General features: G+C 39.4%; 1 protein-coding gene across 1 annotated transcript in view; it reads right to left on the minus strand.

Annotated features, from left to right (window-relative positions):
• Positions 1–4,309: 4,309 nt before the first annotated feature.
• Positions 4,310–17,030, minus strand: part of slc4a5b (solute carrier family 4 member 5b) — a 29,631-nt gene continuing 16,910 nt past the window's right edge. Inside the window, exons 17-27 of the mRNA XM_061070717.1 lie at positions 15,169–15,360; positions 14,074–14,187; positions 13,014–13,175; positions 11,997–12,175; positions 11,763–11,835; positions 11,601–11,669; positions 11,083–11,256; positions 10,546–10,710; positions 8,273–8,325; positions 4,583–4,655; positions 4,310–4,525 (exon numbers count right to left, since the gene is read on the minus strand). Coding sequence (XP_060926700.1) covers positions 4,310–4,525; positions 4,583–4,655; positions 8,273–8,325; positions 10,546–10,710; positions 11,083–11,256; positions 11,601–11,669; positions 11,763–11,835; positions 11,997–12,175; positions 13,014–13,175; positions 14,074–14,187; positions 15,169–15,360 — 1,470 coding nt within the window. The remainder of the gene's footprint in view (positions 4,526–4,582; positions 4,656–8,272; positions 8,326–10,545; positions 10,711–11,082; positions 11,257–11,600; positions 11,670–11,762; positions 11,836–11,996; positions 12,176–13,013; positions 13,176–14,073; positions 14,188–15,168; positions 15,361–17,030) is intronic.

A 17,030-nucleotide genomic window follows, 5' to 3' on the forward strand; every position in this document is an offset into this window, starting at 1 on the left:
ATGCCTCAGTACTGGCTGAGAATGTGCGTGTGTGTGTTCTACATACACTACCGTTCAAAAGTTTGGGGTCACCCAGACAATTTCGTGTTTTCCATGAAAACTCACACTTTTATTTATCAAATGAGTTGCAAAATGAATAGAAAATATAGTCAAGACATTGGCAAGTTTAGAAATAATGATTTTTATTTGAAATATTAATTTTGTTCCTCAAACTTTGCTTTCGTCAAAGAATGCTCCATGTAGCAATTACAGCATTGCAGACCTTTGGCATTCTAGCTGTTCATTTGTTGAGGTAATCTGTAGAAATTTCACCCCACGCTTCCTGAAGCACCTCCCACAAGTTGGATTGGCTAGATGGGCACTTCTTGCGTATCATACGGTCAAGCTGCTCCCACAAAAGCTCAATGGGGTTGAGATCTGGTGACTGTGCTGGCCACTCCATTACAGACAGCAAACCAGCTGTCTGCTTCTTGCCTAAATAGTTTAATAATTTGGAGGTGTGCTTTGGGTCATTGTCCTGTTGTAGGAGTAAATTGGCTCCAATCAAGCGCTGTCCACAGGGTGTTCCAAAATGGAGTGATAGCCTTCCTTATTTAAAATCCCTTTTACCTTGTACAAATCTCCCACTTTACCAGCACCAAAGCAGCCCCAGACCTTCACATTACCTCCACCATGCTGGACAGATGGCATCAGGCACTCTTCCAGCATCTTTTCACCTGTTCTGCGCCTCTCAAATGTTCTTCTGTGTGATACAAACACCTCAAACTTTGATTCATCTGTCCATAACACTTTTTTCCAATCTTCCTCTGTCCAATGTTTGTGTTCTTTGGCCCATATCAATCTTTTTTTTTTATTGGACAGTCTCAGATGTGGCTTTTTCTTTGCCACTCTGCCTAGAAGGCCAGCATCGGGAGTCGCCTCTTCACTGTAGACGTTGACACTGGCGTTTTACGGGTACCATTTAAAGAAGCTGCCAGTTGAGGACCTGTGAGGCGTCTATTTCTCAAACTAGAGACTCTAATATACTTGTCTTCTGCTGAGTTTTGCACCGGGGCCTCCCACTTCTCTTTCTACTCTGGTTAGAGCCCGTTTGTGCTGTTCTCTGAAGGGAGTAGTACACACCGTTGTAGGAAATATTCAGTTTCTTTGCAATTTCTCACATGGAACAGCCTTTATTTCTAAGAACAAGAATAGACTGGCAAGTTTCGCATGAAAGTTCTCTTGTTCGAACCCACAAATGTGATGCTCTAGATCAGGGGTCTTCAATGTTTTTCAGGCCAAGGACCCCCAAACAGGTGGAGAGATGGAGCAGGGAACCCCTACTATATATATTGTATAAAATTGTGTTTTATCTCTGGAAAGACTAAGATTTCGTATCAACAGTCAGAATGACCTTTTTACAGCTAAGTTTGATAAAGTGGTGAGGTACCTGGGAGCTCAGACTGCAACTGCCTGAAATGTAAGACCTAATTAGGACTTTTGAGATCATTGCTGTAGATGTATTTTGGATTTGCTACATATTTCATATAATCTGTATGTACTGTGCTGGACTGTTATAATTTCTGAAAATGTTCAATAAAAAGAATGTTAAAAAAAACAAAAAACAGCAATAATATCAAAGGATGTCAAGCATCTGGCATAGCACAATGTAAGTTGTATTAAAGTAAAGATTGCTTAAATTGACCTTTTTAAATACACAACATAACTCCACTAGGAAAGTAAATCTACGTAAACTGTCTTTCAACCTATTTTAGCATTCATTGAGGTGAAGGCCCCAGTACATAGATTTTGGCTTTTTACAGATTTTGTTGTTTGCAGTAATCTGATACTTTTCCAAAATATAGTTTCTTGTTTTAGCAAATATATCATGTTTTATGTGCTGCATGTGAAGACTCCCTTAACAGGAAAGGCCTGTTCTGTCACTTTAGCCGCAAACATAGCACACGTGTTTCAGTGAGGCAATGACATTGTGTCGTTTTGGCCAATAAATTCCCCAAGGAGTTGTAATATGGGACATTAGTGTTTTCTTGTTTTTCCACATATTTTTATATTATATTAAAATCTTCTGCACAATGAAAAAAAAAAAAAAAAAAAAAAAAAAAATTGTGTTTTATATTAAACTGGGCCTAGTATGTAGTATGGACCGTGTATAAACATAACTACCCTGATATTGTGCATTCAATACTAAGCTATTCAAATATTACACAGGTTCATGTATTCATGTTTTTAATTTAAACATGTGCAAGGTACAGGGTGGCCATGCCACTGCCATTTATAAACATACAGTGGGTACGGAAAGTATTCAGACCCCTATACATTTTTCACTCTGTTTCATTGCAGCCATTTGCTAAAATCCAAAAAGTTCATTTTATTTATCATCAATGTACACTCAGCACCCCATCTTGACAGAAAAAAACAGAAATGTAGAAATTTTTGCAAATTTATTAAAAAAGAAAAACTGAAATATCACATGGTCATAAGTATTCAGACCCTTTGCTCAGTATTGAGTAGAAGCACCCTTTTGAGCTAGTACAGCCATGAGTCTACTTGGGAATGATGCAACAAGTTTTTCACACCTGGATTTGGGGATCCTTGGCCATTCTTCCTTGCAGATCCTCTCCAGGTCCGTCAGGTTGGATGGTGAACGTTGTTGGACAGCCATTTTCAGGTCTCTCCAGAGATGCTCAATTGGGTTTAGGTCAGGGCTCTGGCTGGGCCAGTCAAGAATGGTCACAGAGTTGTTCCGAAGCCACTCCTTTGTTATTTTAGCTGTCTGCTTAGGGTCATTGCCTTGTTGGAAAGTGAACCTTCGGCACAGTCTGAGGTCCAGAGCACTCTGGAAGAGGTTTTTTTCCAGGATATCTCTGTACCTGGCCGCATTCATCTTTCCTTCAATTTCAACCAGTCGTCCTGTCCCTGCAGCGGAAAAACACACCCATAGCATGATGATGCCACCACCATGTTTCACTGTTGTATTGGGCAGGTGATGAGCAGTGCCTGGTTTTCTCCACACATACTTAATACTGAATCTTATTTCTCATAGTCTGGGAGTCCTTCATGTGTTTTTTGGCAAACTCTATGCAGGCTTTCATACGTCTTGCACTGAGGAGAGGCTTCCGTCAGGCCACTCTGCCATAAAGCCCCGACTGGTGGAGGGCTGCAGTGATAGTTGACTTTGTGGAACTTCCTCCCATCTCCCTACTGCATCTCTGAAGCTCAGCCACAGTGATCTTTGGGTTCTTCTTTACCTCTCTCACCAAGGCTCTTCTCCCACAATTGCTCAGTTTGGCTGGACGGCCAGGTCTAGGAAGAGTTCTGGTTGTCCCAAACTTCTTCCATTTAAGGATTATGGAGGCCACTGTGCTCTTAGGAACCTTGAGTGTTGCAGAAATTATTTCGTATCCTTGGCCAGATCTGTGCATTGCCACAATTCTGTCTCTGAGCTCCTTGGGCAGTTCCTTCGACCTCATGATTCTCATTTGCTCTGACATGCACTGTGATCTGTAAGGTCTTATATAGACAGGTGTGTGCCTTTCCAAATCAAGTCCAATCAGTTTAATTAAACACAGCTGGACTCCAATGTAGGAGTAGAACCATCTCAAGGAGGATCAGAAGAAATGGACAGCATGTGAGTTAAATATGAGTGTCACAGCAAAGGGTCTGAATACTTATGACCATGTGATATTTCATATTTTATATTCATATTTTAATCTATACAAATATCAAAATTACTAAATAACACCATAACAAACAGAATCAAATCTAAATAAAAAATACTACAGCAGGTTTTCATAAAAATATGGGTTTATAGAGTAAAAGTATAGTTGTTTTTCCTTACTTCCGATCTGCTGATGGACCCTGTTCATCTTCAGACAAAAAAAATCAACAAAAACTGTTTCTAAATGCAGTTTTATTACGTGTTCAGGGCGCAACATCCATAATGCACATAAACCAACATCTCTACCGTTTATAAATTCTCGAGAAAAAAAGAGAAAAAAAAGGACAAAAAGTATTGTTCAGCAATTCTGAACATAGTCTCAGAACGGGTTCATGTATTTATTCTTCACTCATTTTGGTTGTTTCTTTCTATTGGTGTCACTACAGGAAACTGGTTTTTGAAGAGCTAAGATGTTTTAGGTTGGGGAGCTAATAAATAAGCTGTTAGCACATCAGATAAAAATGTATTTATGAAGTTGGAAAGAGCAGTCCAGCATCTAAAACCCTGAATTCAGTCAGATACGCGGAGAGTATGCAACACTTTGCACCTTCCTGCTGTGTGCATGTGTGTGTATTTTTGTGTAGTTTGTGTTTACAGAATGGTCTCAGCACAGGAGTCACCAAAGTGAGCATGGAGGTGTCTGTCAAAGACTCGGTGTATTTTAGGTGGTGGTGGGTCCACAGCTGGGTAACTTCGTTCGGAGTAGAGGCTGGACTCTGAGTCGCTGTCCGACTCCACCTGGATGGTGACCTGGGGGACAGGCTGGTGGAGCACAGGCTGGTGGGGCACAGGCTGTTGGGGCTCAGGCTGGTGAAGCACCGGCTGGTGGGGCACAGGCTTCTGGGGCGGCGGAAGTGACACGACGTCTCCAAAGACTAGGCCTTTCTGGGAGTGTACAGGTGAGGGGGGGCAGGAGATCTTCAGGTGCAAGGTGATTCTGAGGAACAGTGGTGGGAACCGGCCATGTTACACCTCTATTCACTATCACACACACACACACACTCACACACACCGGACTAAAGCTTACACAGTCCTAATCATAAGTCCTGCAATTAATCCTCCATCATATATTTATATATATATATATTTATAAAAATGTAGAGGTGCAAACTAAGTGCACGTAAGTAATTGCAAGTAATTACTCAAGTGCTGGTGTACTTGTACTTCAATGAGGTATTTGTACCTTATGCAATTTGACTCCTTAACTGTAGCTATTATATTTCAGAGGGTTGTGATGCAGATGAATTTTGTTCTGATAAACCGGGAGTGTTTCTGTTACAATGTCCGCAACCTGAGTATTGTCAGTGGTGGATGGGTTAATTCAATAGACACAAAAATATGACGATTGATTAATCCTCTTAGTTATTGTTCTAAGAATCATGACAAATGTTCAAAGGTTCAAGCTTCTCTTCTTTTACTTGTTTTACATCAGAGTAGATTGAATATTGTTTTATAGAGCAACAATTTATCAGGAAAATATCTTGCAGATAAATGAATGAAATATTGTTTATTTGCAGTCCTAGTGATCATATATCTCAAATCTAATTTAGGTTTCTATTTTCAAAGGTCCTGCACATCCACACGCCTATACATACAGGTGTTTAGAACTCTGTGGATCACATCTTCCTCATGTTTACGTTGCTCATTTGATTTTCATTTTATCATTTGATTTTATTTGTCAAGACAAAATAATTCCCTCTAAAATGCGGTTAGATAAAATTTGAAGGTGCAAAACACAGACATACATACAACACAGATACCTAAATATTGTATTCAAGTAACGAATGGGGCTAACAGTACTTTATTTCTTTCGACGGATGTATATTAAATAAAATAAAAGCACAATAACAGTTGACGAGCACCAAAAACTACATTCTCCAAAATTATCACAGAGTTAAATCAACCTTCATGAAGGAGGATGTATTGTAGGACCGTTGCAGAACGCTGCTTTCCTTTGAGCTGGTGTACCTAATAAACTGACAACTGATTGTAGTGAGCACATACACACATACACAGTGGGAGTCCTGAAGCTTTCATTAAAAATGTAAAGTGTAAGTCTAACTTTCATTGAAGGTGCAGTGTGTTACATGAGAAAAACGAGAATTGCATTGAAACAGCATTGACACTGCATTTTATGGTTTGATCCAGAGGACCAGTTTGATTAGACCATTAAATTGTTAAAGCTGTTTATCAGGCCTTACAAGAACTGAAGCAGTCAGGGTGTGGCACACTGGCAATACAGAAATTAAAAAGACGCGGGTCGCAAGGAGTAGCTGGCTTAGAAACGTCTCAGGGTAAATAAGTTACATTTTCTAAAGTAGCACATTTATTGGCTGTGGCTCAGGAGGTATAGAGCTAGTCGTCCACTAACCAGAAGGTCGGTGGCTCGTTCCCAGTTTCCCCAATTCCACGTTCCGAATTCTCCTTGGGCAAGACACTGAGCCCTTGTGTGGGTGTGGGAACCTTCCACTGAAGGGTGATACACACTTAAATTGACTGATTTGGATAAATGAAATCTCAAATATCAGATGACAGCCTTGAACTTATCCTTTTGGATTTCAGCGAATGCATTTGTGTTTAGAACACAGTTGGCTGACATGCATCAAACCAATGGAAATGAACACTTTTCACACATTGCAACTTTCTGCCAAAAAGGAAAGCAATAGCATTGTACTGTTTTGACAGCTTCGAGCAGTTACTTTGTAGTGAGAACACTGTGGCATGCCAACACCTGAACGCACACAGGAAATGTAAAATGCAACATGACGCCCGAGAGCCCTCTGACTGAATCAATGTGCCTTTTCACACTGCATGAAATAAGGTACGCTATATCTAGAAAAGCGCAGGAGCCAATTTAAAAAGTGAAATTGGTATTTTCAAAAGAAACAACCAAAAATCCCGTCATGGTGAAAACCCTTGTACACACTCATTGATTTAAAGGGGATGGACATCACACTCGAAACATCTCCCAGCATTGCAACAATGCATTTCATTAGCAGCACTGACTACATCTTCTGGAATGCTTGAGTAAACAGCTTCAACAGAAACTTAACATTGGAATCATCTTGAAGGAGGATTTGTTACAGGACTGTTGTATTGGACCAAATAGCCTGGTGACTGGGATGGACAGATTTTTTTCCATTCGAGAAATGTGGTTAAGACGATTCATCTACCATCACTATCATGAAGAATGTGCACAGCATCCTGCTGCAGTTCTAACACCTCTAACTTGGAAATGATAACTCATTCTAACTTCTCACAATATTATTTATACAAAGAGTAGAGGTAATGAGACAGCTATGCAAGCCTGAAATTAGAAAGGAAATTAAATGAAATCTTAATGAACTGTTAACATCAGTGGCAGGTCACAGTGATCATCCAGATCAAAATACAAAAGCGATTGAGGCAATTTGGATACAATAATCAATGTAGATATGCCAGGATGTACAATGATTCAGATACATGAAAAGCAGGGGACTACTAGAGATGAAATGATAGACATTGAGCAGAGGTTTTCAAGCTGCAAGGCGTCCCTCCCAAGGGGGCGTAGATTTAGAGAGGTGAGGCAGAAACTGGATACAGTTAAAGGGGATGGACACATGCTAACACAACAGGAATTCACTTGATGCAATGTGCTGAACACTGTAAGCTAACAGAGGCACTAAGGTACTTTACAGCCCTTGCGCCTGTGTGGCTTAATGTGTGTCCAAAGTGTTTATTTTTCCTTACAGTCATATCACAGTTGGACACATGTTTGTAGATTCACTTTGCATTACACAATTTGGTTATATTATGTCTGGTGCCCATTGAAAACAAATGATCATAAATCTGATAGGATTCATAGGAAAAAGAGGCTCCTTATAGCTGCAGAACAGGATCCAGTGGAAATGGGTAACTGGATTTAATAATATCTAATTTGGCATACCTTAAATAGTGGCAGTTTGTAAAAGTTTTAACTTAAAGCTTAACTCTAAAGAAACTTTCACTGCAAATATTCTAACACTCTATATATTCAGTTCTACACTATATTATCCATTTAGATTTGTCATATTCTTTACATTTCCTTACTTGTATAGGTATTGCATGTGTATGACTAAAATGGCAAAGTTCCCCATTGTCGGATTAATATAGGATGGTCTTATCTTCATTGTTAACATTTTACCTCCTGTAGACAAAGAAGAGTGGGGATGGTCTTGGTTTTGTCTAAGGGGGATCCTGCAGAGTTGTGCTTTAAAAACCTCTGACCACCAGTATGTACAACTTCTCAATCACGTCACTGTACATGGTACTGTCTATGCATGTCAAAAACAATGTACGCAACCAAAATAGTCTATGTTTAAAAATAAAATGTCTAAAATAGTCATCCAACATACACATAAATCCAAGAGATGCAACAGCCGACAAGTGAACAGAGAGTGTTGTTTCTATGTTGTAACTTTAGTTTGTGTGTTTGGCTGCCTGGAGGTGACAGGGCTGGGATCCCAGCCAGTGTTTGTTGAGTCAGGTGTGTGAAACAGATCACTGTAGGGCACGTGCAGTTTCAGCACACAGTACCTGTGGTCTAGTTCATTTTGATCATATGTGACTGTCGAGTAAGGGTTCTCCTCCTGTAAGGAAACAAACACAAACACATACACACACACACACACACACATAGAGAGAACAAGTGCACAAAACACGCATTCACACACACATGTACAGTTCAACATATACAAAAACATACACAGAGATAATCAAGATGAACAAAATAATTAGAAAAGAGATTGCTAAAATTTTGCACCAGCTTCACATGAATTGTCAAAGAAACAAGTGTCTATTTTTTTTACAGTGGCTACCTGTGATGTTACCTCAAGTACATTTGATTCAAGTATTGCATTACCAGATATTTCACCCACAGTCACTAGCAACAGTAAAAGCCCACTAGACAAGACATAACAAAGTGGAGGAGAGGGGTTGGTGTACTCACAATCAGTTGTCTGGTTTTGGGTTGGGTTGGGGGTTAACATGGGTGGGGTCTGGCTCTGTGTATGGCTCTATGGGCTCCATGGGAATCTTCACTGGAGGGGGAACAGAGCTGTTGGGCTAAGTGACAGAGAGAGGAAGTGGACATGCAGGACAAACTGGGCTCTTAAAGGAAAAGGACAGATGAATTCTATATTTTTGCCATCAAAATATGTGTGATAGAGCTTCACCAATTTCCCAAAACTATCAAAGTTTTAGTGTGTATGATTCGGGAGGATCCTGTAAGATGGATGAAGCCAAAGGGTCTTGACCACTTCCTGGTGGCTGGCTGTAGTATAGATCATAAATTCCCATAATGTTTTTACTTAAGATCATTCTTACCACACTGACTTATGTACAGTAAGTTCTTGTATGTTTGTTTTTATTCACATATGTTATAAAAAACGGTTCTGATTGACAGCTGAGACTGAGTTGCAAGTGGCTGAGCTTGTGTATCAGCGAGACCGTAGAGAGCTATACTTCTCAGAGTTTGGCGCCAAATGATGTCACCCGTGCAAATAAGGGATACGTTGTCGATCTTAATTCAGAGTCTATGGTATAATACAATATTATTGGAATGAGCCCTTTAATATCTACAATATCAGCGGGTCCTCTTCCACACAATCTATTTATTTCCTCCAATGAGTTTCTGTTTTAGAAAATCAGTGTATTTTCTTCCTTACAAATACTATATTTACAAAACTATATATGGGAGGTGTTTTTAAAGATTTACAAACAGCATCGACTATTTTGACAGCAAAAATCTATAATGCAGCAGGAAGCCAGAGAATCATAAATCTAGGACGACATTGACACTGTGAGTCCAGTTTTCTTAGTATGACCTTAGAGGATAAACTACAATGCAAACAATGCAGAAGAATACTCAAGTAGAGTATTCTGGCAATTTTCATCATTAGACATAAAATGTACTCACACTGTACTCATACATTTTACTCAGTCTACATTTGTACCTAATTTAATAAATATTAACCATATAAAATTAACTAGTATTTACTCAACATATGTTTCAGTAAAATTTACATTATAGTTAAATAACATATCTAGACTACTTTTCAGCACGATTCTACTATGGATTTGCTGCACTTTTAACATAGACTGCTTTTTGTAAGTGTTAAGATGTGACTTCTACAAAACATGAACTAACAGATGTTTTTAAAGGAATAGCATCTTTCATCCCCAACCCCCCAAACCTATTATGAATCCGCTCTGCTGACCATATATGTTTTTGTTAATCCTTTTCTATATTAACCCCTTATTTCAATTTACAATAACCCCTCTAGTGTCTCACTCACTTCCTGTGAAGTCATCAAGCCCCTTGAGCTAAATGTTTCAGGAATATTCATTCCATTGTGCCACGCTCTGATGTGACCAAGACTCGACACATTGTTAGTTTTGGACTTCACATGTTTTTTATTCGACTGTTACAATTATATAGAACAGCACCAGCCTTGTCTCGGACATCAGCACTGTCCTCACACCAAACAACAAGGACATGAAGGGACACTGAGGTGCTAAGAGTTTGAAGTCTAAAGTGTAGGAAAACAGACAGACAAAAAGGTTGTAGTAAGTGTTGTACAGTGCCTTTTCAGCAACACTGTGGGACAGAAAGGAGAAACATACAGTATTAGTTGGAGAAAAAAAAACTCAGGAAAGATACAAAAGATGGAGTGACACACATTTAAAAACACAGTAAATACCAAGAAAACAGACGCGCACTCGCCAGCTCAGGAGATTACAGTAGCTGACACCACATCTGTTTGTGTGTGTGTCGTGTTTGATTCCATGTTTGACAACATTTTCCTCACCTCCTCGTCGCTCTCTGGCTCTGCCGCCTTCTTCTCTTTCTTATTCTTCTTCTCATCCTCCTTCTTCTTCTTGTCCTTGTCTGGCAGGATGTCGTCCAACCAGGCCAAGTCATGCTGCGAGAACATCAGATCCAGCAGCTTCCGTACAACCATCAGACCCAGAATCTTCACACGATGGAAAAAGGGAAAACACTCCATCAGTTTCCTCTCTTCTATCTAATCACTCTCTTTCCTGGAAACATCTAGTGATTAGAAAATGACTTTAAGTCTCTTCTTAAAACATCAAACTAAAGCATTTCTTGATTTGACCTGAGAGGTTTGTTATTTTAATTAATTAATTTGTTCTATTCATTTAATTTTTTTTTTTCTTAAATTTGTAATCATGTTTTGAAAAAGTGCTTTATGGCTAAAGTTTGTTATTATCATCAACCACAGTCTATAATTAAAGAAGGCTAACATAACATACCACCTTCTACAATAATGTGTTTTCATAACATTTCAACTTCAGACAACTTTATATTTGAGTTACACACTGACCATCACGGGGAAGATGATGGCAAGGAACGTGGACTTGAGGGTCCAGAGGACAGCCAGACAGATGATCTGGACCAGGGTGAAAAGATGGACGCGTCTCAGAGGGACGTGACGCAGGAAGGAGAAGTCTGGCTGGTGTTTGGCTGGCATGAGATACAGCTTGATACGCTCCCAGAACTGAAACAGACAGATACAGAACATGCTCACATGCACTCACAGGTTTGTAACTGCAGGGACTAGTCAGAATGGTCATTCTTTAGTTAATTATTTATCAACTATTTCAATAATCAGGTTTTAGTTTTCCAGCGGTTCTCCAATAAGTTTTAATTTGTTATTTTTTCAGACTGATCATTATCATGTTGTGAGGAGCATCCGTCACACTTTTCTGACATTTTATAGACACACCAATTAACAAGAAAATAATGAGCAGATTGATAGTGAATGTTTTTCTGATTTGCAGTATTGTGTTGTATTGGAGTAAAATAGTACGTGGGTCATGTATGTGATAATCTTCAGTCTACCTGGATACCACTCAGTGAGGCAACTCCCATGTAGAGGAACACTCCATACAGGACTGGCATGGGGATGTACTGGATTAAAGCAGAAAAACACATTATTAAAATACCTGGTAAATGATTTTGGGGGGTAAAAAGCAACATCCTGAGACTCATGTGCGAACTGACCTGGAGGACCGGAGCGAGGAAGATGGAGAGTCCGGTCATTACAAACACCAGGATACCTGTCAATCTCTGCTCCCTAGAAATAAAGCAACGTTATACTCAATATGAAAGATTCACACGTGTATTTACAGTTTTAACTCAAACTCCACTGACTAAATTTACTTTCTTACTTAGAAAGAAGTGGACACCATTAAATGTGACACAGGAAGCAAAACACCAGTGTCAGAATCATCCTACCGGACTCCCAGGAACTGTGGCTGCTCTCCGGGGGCGCTCGACTCGCTCTCCATCTTCAGAGAGTCGATGTGGGCGATGGAGATGACTGTAGCTGCTACGTACCAGGGCAGACCCATGAAGGAGCACACAGCCATCAGTACCCCCACCCAGAACAGGTCCAAGTGGTAGCCACAACCTTTCTGCAGTCAGACACAATAACAGAAAGTGAAAAATCATTCAGATCAAGCCATGAGAGTAGGGTTGAATGATTTCAGGAATAAAATTATTTCTCTTTGATTCTTCTGACAAATGTAGCTATTTAAATAGTATTGTTTTCTATACAATGAACTTTTAGGGCACTGAAAGTATTTAATGATCCCATCTAGGCACAGTGAAAGGCAAACCAACAAACTCTGCATTCAAAGTTAATTATCTTATTTAAAATATTGTTATTTTGTTGATGGACTGCATTTATGAGCATCCTTGTTTTTTGGTAGTTTTTTTCTCATCATAGTAACACCCCACGTTGATTTGTAAAAACAGGCTATGTAAATAAACTGTGATTGATTGATTGAATCATTATTTATGTCTGTTCTGTTATTTTTCTCCAGCACGTATTTCTATCCCTTCAAATGTCTTTGGGTGATCTCTCAAACGGCTTTCTATCTCTGGAACACTAAACACTTAAATTACCTACTTGCTTTTCATTTATCTTGTGCTGTATGGAAAGGTGCTACACAGATAACGTTTATAATTAGTAGTATTGTAAATTACACAAAGGGGTCTTCCTTCTTTAACAAAACCATCTTCGACCCAAATGTGTAGACAGGAGTTGAAAGGGAGCCCAAGATCCCAGCAACACCCTGGATTTCTTTGCTTTATATTTTTTAGCAACGCCGCTGAATAATCAACGTTAACTTACATTAACTTTGACTTGCTGCAGTAAAGCTTATTAAGACACAATTACGCAAGTAAGTAAGCTTCATTTTTTGGAAATGAAACAACATGTCTGGAATGTTGAGTTTATAGAATGCAGACCTTCAGTTTGTTTTCCTTGCGATTTACGATGACGGCGCTAATCTGTTGGTCCATGAAGATGAGGATTGTGACGAGGAGGGCGGGAACGAAGCTGGCCACATACCACCACCAGGGGTTCTTTCCAAACGGCATCACCAACCAGCCACGCTCAGGACGTGTCGGCTGCATGATAAAGAAAAATGTATATATGATTTAACTTTAGATAAAAAAAATCTCATTGCTATTACATTAGTAATAAATCTAAAATATAATAACATGTAGTGGTGGAGGTGATATTCAGATCATTTACTTAAAGTACCAATTTAGCTATGTAAAATAACTGCACTGCATTTACTAGTCATTCAGTATTCCACTTCATTAAAAAGGACAAAGGTCCTATCAATAAATAGGACCTTGCATTCATTCTGCAGTTAATGCCTTCTGACTGACTCTTTGTCACATCATTAATCCTGAGTTATTAATGTGACAGCAGCATTTTACTGTTGTAGCTGCTCCAGATGGAGCTGCTTAATAGACTTTCTATTCAGTCAAGACCTGTGGTTTTCAACCTGGGGTCTGGTCCCTCCAAAGGGTCCCAGTATAAATCTGAGGGGTCCTCGGATGATTTATGGGAGAGCCAAAAAATCTTTTACTTGAAATGTTTATGTTATTTTGATTATTCTTTGTTGTTTTCATGCTTTTTGTGAAATGTTGGATAACTCCTCATGTTTGGCTCTTGGCAAGTTGTAGACCTCTGAAGCATGAAACTCTTATTTTGGAAAAGGTGAAAAATATAAAAAACTACTGGTTGATGAAAAGTATATTATGAATTCATTATATGTTTCTTCAATTCAAAATCTTACTCTTAAACATTACCACTAACTGTTTTCATCAGTAAAATGGAATGAAGTCAAAAATACATTATTGAAGTCAAAAGTAGCAGTAAATACAAATACTCATTGAATGTGTACCTCTACTTTACTTTCCACAACTGCTTGCATGCACACAAAAGAAAACATCTACACAAAAGCAATATGACAAATATATATTTCTGCACATAATAAGGTGAGAAATCAAATACCTTGAACTCAGTTGGAACGATTAGTTTGGGAGTGTCTAACCCAATCAACATGTCCAGACCCACAAAGGACATGATTGACATGAAGATGGCAAAATCACTGATTAACTTCCTCAGCTACACAGACACACACACCAAGACAAAGAAAATGGACGAACAAATACGTGAAGAATGACAGTGAGGTGGGAAAACACATGGAAAGTGTGTGTACATGGTGGAAATGAAGACAAGAGAGAAGAGAAGAGAAGACGAACTCTGTAAACGAATCTTCACATTTATAAATCCACATAAAAAACAATGAACTATGTTAAATGTACAAAAAACACATCCCTGAGGAAAGAAATACATGCAAGTGGTGAGAAAGAAAAGATAACAAAGGAGAAAGAGGTATTTAGGGAAGAGCCGACCTTGATGTCAGTGGGCACGTGCAGCTTGGGGGTGTCCAGCTCCAGCAGGCTGTCCAACCCGCAGAAGACCAGAATAGAAAGGATGATGGCAAAGTCACTGATCAGGGTACGGAGCTGGAGCACATTCAGGAGGGGCAGAGGAGGGAGAGAGCATGGGAGAGGACACTCTAGTACAGCTATGGAGGTTGCAAAGGTCACCAGGTGGAATGAAGTGATGACAGCTCCTAATATTTCATGAATATTCTCAGAAGCTTGAAGGAATAATGCTTGCAGTTTTTTCTATTTTTCCTGCTGTGACCAAAGCCCACGTAAAGACCAAACCAACAATGTGTGAGTCCCTCACTCAACACTACCTGACTTGCTCTTGCCTTGTGAATGGGTGAATGGCATTTAGTGTAAACTTGTACTTTGAGTGGTCCTCAAAACTAGGAAAAGCAAAATATTTGAATTTTAACTAGAAGAGTAAACAACATACCTGATGTGTTCTGAGCTGTTAAACAGTTGGGAGTTTAGAGTTGGTTTGGTCTCTTGTGACGAGTCAATAGAGAATTTCATGCTCTTATGAATATCTCACCATTACAATAATCCATGCTTCACATGCAGGTTAACTTCGAAGGAGGGGAGAGCCTCTAACAGCAGGAAGCCTTCGAACATGTTCTGCTTAAAACTGTGAAGTGCGAGGCTGTCTCACCTTTGTCGGGAAGTAGCGGCTGAACTTGAACTTCTTAAGAGAAACGGTCAAGGAATAGGTTCCGAAGAAGAGGATGAAGGACATGAGGGCCAGGTCAGGAACATACTTACAGGAGTTCCCCACCAGAGTGCCGCCATACTTGACGCACTCTTTCTTACTCAGCTGACTCCAGTCCTGGCCAGTCAAGTTAAACTACAGAGAAAAGACAAGACAAGGGAGGTGGAGGAGGAAGAGAGGAGAAGAGGCAGACACAAGAGAGACAAAAGAGCAGCGATAACGGAAGAAGATAAAATACAGAGCAGAAGAACTGAGACCCACAAGGCTCTATAACAATGACTGAAAAATAAAAAATATCGAGCATTTCATAAATACAATCTGAGGATAACACTCAATGAATCATGAAGCTTCTTCACTGACACTGTCCGAGGACGAGAGCGTGCAAAATCTTAAAGGGGACAAATGGGGCCTAACAGTGGCCCTGTGATCGCAGTGAATCACATTCATGTGATCACAGGTCACAGCTTTGTGCGCAGCTGTAACCTGATCCAACATTTGTTATCACAGCAGCACCATTTTTCATATATAATAGGGTTTATTCATAGGGGTTGTTAACTTAGGTAAAATGTTGAACAAAAAGCTTATGCATAAAATATGATGCGAAAATGAATAAACTGATCATGGCTTCTGATTTTTTTGTGCTAATTTTACTAATCACAACACAAATCCCAATTTGCCTCACAGGTCTCAAGTGCAGTATGTAATAGAAAGGTTCCATAACAAGAGTTTTATTTCTCTAATATTGCCCAGTCTTGGGACACTTGAACATGTCTCAGATATTATAGCCTATCAATAATCCATAAAACACTATAAGACCATCATTTAAATAAATAAAAAAGTTTGCAATGCGTGTTTCTCTCCCTATCCTACACAAGGTTGCTAACAGGTTCTTTAGCTCATTTTACTAGACTGGTCTTTCCGTTACATTAAGAATAGATTTAAAAAATGTCCTCCTCACCTATAAGGCCCTTAATAATATGACACCATTATACCTAAAAGAGCTCATATCACCATATCACCACACTAGAGCACTGCGCTCCGAAAATTCAGGCTTGCATGTCGTCCCTAAAGTCTCAAGGCGCTTATAGTTAGAGCCAGCCAGTCCAGGCTTGTTTTAGACCTGCTCTTAGTTATGCTGCTATAGGTCTAGAATGTCCAGGGAGACATGACACAGGGAGCTTCTCTTTCTTCCTCTTCCTCTTCATCACATTAATGTCTCATCAATACATCAATGTGTTACTGACTTGACCTCCTCCCAGGAGTCCTCATTTTTATTTTTTGCAGATCCAGGATCACTGTGTGTGGCCACATCGTGAATCATGATAGTGGATCGCGAATCAGAGATTGTGATGGCAAATCATAGATCGTGTTGGCAACAGATCATGGACTATGATTACAACAAGACTGCTTGACATACAATATGCCTACTCACATATTCTACCATTACTGACAATCACTCCTCAATTAATTTGTCATTGCTGCTCCCTTCATCTCTATCAGACATTTTGTTATGTATAAATACTTTAAACATGGACACACTTTCCCATTATGTTACAAACTGTTTCCACTTATCAATGTTGTAAATACTGTTATATTTCTGATGTTCTCAGTTACACGTGGCAACTATTGCACATTCTCCGTCCTGGGAGAGGGATCCTCACTCTGAGGTTTGTGAACATGGGCTTTGCTAATAAATTTCATTGGTAGATTGATTTATTACATATCAGCAGGGAGTAATTATTTACCAAATTAGAAAGCTGATAAATGCCTTTTAATCATAGGAAATAAAAATAGGACCAAATGCT

This window comes from Limanda limanda, chromosome 1, assembly GCF_963576545.1.
Source record: "Limanda limanda chromosome 1, fLimLim1.1, whole genome shotgun sequence".
NCBI lineage: Eukaryota > Metazoa > Chordata > Actinopteri > Pleuronectiformes > Pleuronectidae > Limanda > Limanda limanda.